This window comes from Nannospalax galili, unplaced genomic scaffold, assembly GCF_000622305.1.
Source record: "Nannospalax galili isolate Female #2095 unplaced genomic scaffold, S.galili_v1.0 scaffold2107, whole genome shotgun sequence".
NCBI classification, from domain to species: domain Eukaryota; kingdom Metazoa; phylum Chordata; class Mammalia; order Rodentia; family Spalacidae; genus Nannospalax; species Nannospalax galili.
In genome coordinates, this window is record NW_008355382.1 from 19,414 (window position 1) to 24,962 (window position 5,549).

Below are 5,549 nucleotides of genomic sequence, written 5' to 3' on the forward strand. Positions count from 1 at the left end.
AAATTTAAATTTCAAGTTCATTAGTTCCAGTTAGATCAATTATCCCCATCAATAGGAGAGACTCTGAAAGGGGCAATAATCCTACTCTCTGTGAGAGACAAATAGGACCTAGACACCAAATGAATAAAATAGATGCTCATGAGATGCATTCTTGAGGTAGAATCATCTGGAGGAAGGTCCTGCTGGGTCTGATTATTCCCAGCTGCTTGATTTTGGTTTCATGAATTTATTTCTAAGATTTATTTTCACTACATTTAAATTTATACTTGTCAGAGGTAAGAAAGAACGTGGTATAACTGAGTTGCAATTGAAATAACCCATAGCCCAGAGCAACAAAGACACGTACATCCAAATCATCATTATTCTACCTCTGTGTAATCGCCTTTTCCAGCTTCTTTTTTATATTTACTTGTGTGTATGTGAGTATATGTGTACATGCACATGTGTGTACCATGGCATGTGTGTGGAGGTCAGAGCACAATTTGCAGGAGTGAATTATTTCCTTCTACCATTGGGATTATGTTCTACATTCAGGCTTAACACCAAGTATCTTTACCTCCTGAGCCATCTCATCAACTCCCAAGTTCTGTTTTATACACATTATGACTAGGATAAAATAATCTCCTTTTCAGGTAGTGTGACGATGAAGTCAGACTAAAAGTAAGATAGTATCTGCTCCACCAACACAGGTTCTAGAATAGAGAAGAACTGTTTAGTTGCATTGGTGATGGGAACTTACCACCTCCAGTGGCCCTATGCAAAACCTTTACTGCCAGCCTGCTCCTTGACATGCACATATTTGGCATCCCTTAGCCAAAATATTAGGGAACAGAAGTGTTTCAAGTTTCGAATTTTTGAGCTCTAAGAAGGCTTTACTTTTTTTCAGTTATAGTATGAATTTTAATCTTATTTTTAATTCTTCAAGAATTTCATGCAATATGTTTTAATAATATTCACCCCTAATCTCCCATCTCCTCCCAATCCACCCCTATTTCTCTAAACTCCCTCAATTTTGTGTCCTCTTTAAAAAGAAAACATTGCCAGGCGTGGTGGTGCACACCTTTAATCCCAGCACGAGGGAGGCAGAGGCAGGCGGATCTCTGTGAGTTCAAGGCCAGATGGTCTACATAGTGAGTTCCAGGACAGCTGGGGCTACAGGGAGGCCCTTCTCAAAAAGACCGAAAAAAAAGAAAAATCAAGTTCAATTTGTGCTGCTATACACTTTTGAGTCTGTGGCCATCCACTGAAGTATGGTCAACCTACCAGGAATCACACCCTTAAGGAAAATTGATCTCTCTCTCTCTCTCTCCTCTCTCTCTCTCTCTCTCTCTCTCTCTCTCTCTCTCTCTCATCAGTTGCCAGTAGCTCCTCAGCTAGAGGTGGCATACCATGCTCACTTTCCTTCTCTATGTTAGGATTTTTGTCTGACCAAGCTTAGCTTGAACAGGCTGGGGTATGCTGTCACAACTGCTCTGAGTTCATATGTGCACCTGCCCTACTGTTTTTATAAAACAATTTCCATGGAGTCACCCACCACCTCTTGCTCTAACAATCTTTCCACTCCCCTTTTCTGCAGTGACTCCTGATCCTTGGGAGTAGGAATGTGATATAGTTGTCTCATTTAGGGCTGATCATTGCACAGTCTCCTATTCTCTGTACCTTAACCAGTTGTGGGTCTTCTATGTTAATTGCCGTCTACTTCCAAACGAAGTTTCTCTCGTGGTGGTTGAGACATAGATTAGTCTATTAGTGTAACAATAGGCAATTAGGGATACATTAGAAGAGACAGTGAGGAAATTCAGAAAAAAAATGGGATTTTTTTTTGTTGAAGCATTGGAGAATTTGCATATACACAATAGAGTGTCTTGGGGGTGAGGCATAAGTATCAATAGGGAATTTCCATCAATTTCAAATGCACACATAGCCTGGAAGTAATTTTACACAATGGTACAATAATATTGCACACATAAAATCAAGTTTGACAATGTACAATTTTTAACTTGTGGGATCATGTTGGTGCTCAAATAATTTTTCATATATTTAGAGAATCTCAGATTTTATGTTTTTGATTAAGGGTGCTCAAACTATACAGCAGACAGGGCTGAGGGACTGTCAATATTCTTTTTTTAAAGATGTATTCTATTTATATTTCTCTGAGCGCCCATGTGTGTCTGCACGTGTACACACAGGAACTCACAGAAGCCAGAAGATGGCATCAGATCCTTTGGAATTGGAGTTAGCCATTTGTGAGCTTCCTGATGTGGGTATTGGGATCTGAACTCCAGTTCTCTGATACAACAGTGTTCAACTGAGCTCTCTCTTCAGCCCTTCAATATGCTTTTGAGTTGCGTTTACACTCATGCACTCAGTGCTACCCCTGGATGGCTTCCTCCTAATTCATAGAAGCACCTGGCTGTGCTGGAGCAGTGAACAGGAAAAGACAAAATACGTCCAGCCATGGCTGATGGAGGACGATGTCTTTCTCTTTCTGTCTCACAGGCAGAGCATCAATATGATGATCCCTCATGACACAAAGGCAACACCTGACATTCTGCAGCCTTGCACTCACATCTTAGTCCTCACCTCCCAGCTGTACAAATGAAAACTAATTTATGTTTATTGACCTATATCCACTGCATATAGCACTTGCTTTTATACAGACAGTTTCTTTCAGGTGTGTAGCACTTCTTTATACCTTGAATTCATCTTCTCCCTTTTAGAGAATGAATGTTTGGTTTGAGGGCACTGTTGACATAGAGAATGCAAAACAGATTCACTGAGCACTGGTAACTACCCCAAGTGAGGATGTTGAACACATGACTACACTTTGTTGTCATGGTGATTTCTATTACTTGCACAACTCTGGTGAGATGCAACAGTCAAGTCACATGAAATAGGGTTGTTACTTACAAGTAAACAGTGGTGATAGCAGGCATCTAAGAGTCACGGTGAACCAGGCTCCCAAGGTTCAGGAGAACTACAGAATGGATGTTGCCACGTCAGTGATTGCCCTGCTACACGGTGTCTTGGGCTGTCCTAAGGGCTGTACTCCCTGAATTTTAAACTCTGAAGCCTTAGGCATCTATTGAGCTAAAACATTGTAGGACAATACACACAGGAAAAGAGCGCAAGATGTTCTGGAATCTTCCTTCTTACATTTGTTAGGGAGCATGAAAACACTAGGAAAAAGACAACCAGACTCAATTCAAATTTAAATTGGTCAAATTTATTAGGACTATAGCTGGCCATGGTCCCTTAGTCAGATTTAGGACCCACAGCCCCCGAGGGGAAGGTGGAACTAACATTTAAAGGCAAAAACCACAAACACCATAGGAATTTCATCACACATGAGTAATGCCTGGTGGTCCTGAGTATGGTCAGGATGCCCAAGTTAGCAGATAAGCAAACTACAGAAGCCAAAGCAAGCTTGTATTACTTCTTCTCTTAACGAATTATAGAGACCTTGACAGTAAGGCACTTTGTGATTAAGTGCAGCTACTGTGTCTGGGAAACCCAAGGTCAGCTACTCCAAAGAAAGCACTCTTCTAAGGGGAAACAACTAAGTTCAGGTGCTTAACCTTGAGGCTGGCTGTTTTTCTAGTTTTGAAGTTTAAAGTGGCTGCTTTATATAAAATTAAGTTACTTTGGCTTCTTAGAATTTGGGGGGCTCCATTTGGGGCCATGACACCTTGACCCACTGCATTCCCAGCACATTCTACAATTGTTCTGAGAACTACTGAGATAAGACAGAATATCTAGTCACCACCATCCAGACACTTGTCCTAAAGCTGTGTTGTTTTGTTATCTAGCAATAAATGTGAGGCAAACTCTTAGGCTGGAGAAGATGTGATTCTCTTCTTAGTAGGTTCCCATCTCCCTCCAGGTCGCCTCAAGCTCTCCCATGTTCTGATTGCGCTGTCTGTTACCAAGATCCTTGCCTTTCTTGTCTGCTTCATTCATTGTTGGCACTCTACCCAAAAAAATAAGTCTCGGGTAGAAGCAGCCGGTGAGTATCGTGTGGGAAGCGTGAGGAGCTGGGATGGGAGAAATGCAGGTGTGTGTTCTTCCTTTGCGAGAGGAGTTGGCCTGAGGCAGGGGATACTGAGGCAGGGCTTTCTAGAGAGACCACCAGAGCCCTTGCTCTTTCTCTCGGTTCTCAGATCCATGAGTAACTCTTCACTGTATCCAGTGTAGATAATGATATCTAGGAGAAGGGTCTGTAAAAGAGAGAATATTGGAGAAGCGATGGGATGGAAGAGCTGTGAGTAGAATGGGTCCTTGAACTTAGAGAAGCAGAGTATCTGGCTCTGCTCTGGGACATCTTAGCAACCTTGGGTCTTCCCATTTCTAGCACTGTGTTTGTTTAGTGCATCTCATATGAAATGAGAAGCCCAGAGTCCCTTCCCAGGTGTTTCTAGTCACTTCTGTCTCCTAAAGATGCAGCTATCACTATCACGGATCCAGATCCTGAGGTGGACAGAACGGTGACTAGACAGGTAGGACCTCTCCAGCCCACCATCTTCCATACAGAGTACTCCCTCACACTCTCCACAAGTATATGCATACAGCCTCACTCAACATTTACTTCTTCCCAGGATGCTGAAAGAAAAGAAACACAAGAGGTGGCCTACACAAACTTGGATCATTGTCTGGTCACACAGCAAACAATCACTCCCTCTTCCAAGAAGCCCAAGAAATCCTCCACAAGTATCAGTGTGTACATGGAAGTCATGAAATGCTAAGCTCAGGTCAAGGGTTATCTGCACCCTGTGAGCCTTCAACGAGCAGTCTGACGCAGCCTTCCATGGAGACCACAGGCTTTTCTCCAACACAGTTTGACAGGTGCAGTGTAACAGCTGGACTCTGAAGACAGAGGTTGATAACTTGGGTACTAGCCTTCATTTTCTCAATATAGTTCTGAACCGAGCCTTCTCTACACGTTTGTATGGCCCTCATTGCCCACTGGAAAGAAACCAAACTCTATTGCTTAGTCTGTGAGTGACTACTTCACGTCACACCCTGCCAACCTCTACAACCTAACTAAATCTACTTTCTAGACCTACTTGAAGCTAAAACTATGTTGAGTAGCTCACAATTCCATACCAAAAGACGCCACCTCTTGTTATTAGTATATATTAGCTATACATAATCATGGCTCTCCTTGTAACATTTTCATATATGTATACAATGTACTTTGATGATACTCACACCCAGGTACCCCCTTTTCCCCTACCACTCCCACTGGTCCCCTTCAAGAGGCCCACTCTTAACTTTAGGCCTTAATACGTGTTCTTCCACATGGACCCAATGCTCTTTGTCAAAGTCTTCTCTCACCAGGAGCATCAACCTATTTTTACAGTTTTAATATAGACATCTCCTCTACTAAGAAGCACTCCCTAAGATCATGGCTGACATAAGGCACCTGTTTGTATAGTTACAAGGTTCCATTACTATACCTTTGGATAGTTATTTCTGGAAAGAAACTCATTAAGCGGCAGGAAGTAAGCAAAACCTCCCAGTCTCGGGAAGATCCTGAAACTGACAGCATT

General features: G+C 42.3%; 1 protein-coding gene across 1 annotated transcript in view; it reads left to right on the top strand.

Annotated features, from left to right (window-relative positions):
* LOC103749694 (killer cell immunoglobulin-like receptor 2DS2) overlaps positions 1-4,742 on the top strand; it is a 16,856-nt gene extending 12,114 nt beyond the window's left edge. Inside the window, 3 exon segments of the mRNA XM_029555781.1 lie at positions 3,884-4,006; positions 4,438-4,496; positions 4,596-4,742. Coding sequence (XP_029411641.1) covers positions 3,884-4,006; positions 4,438-4,496; positions 4,596-4,742 — 329 coding nt within the window.
* Positions 4,743-5,549: the final 807 nt, after the last annotated feature.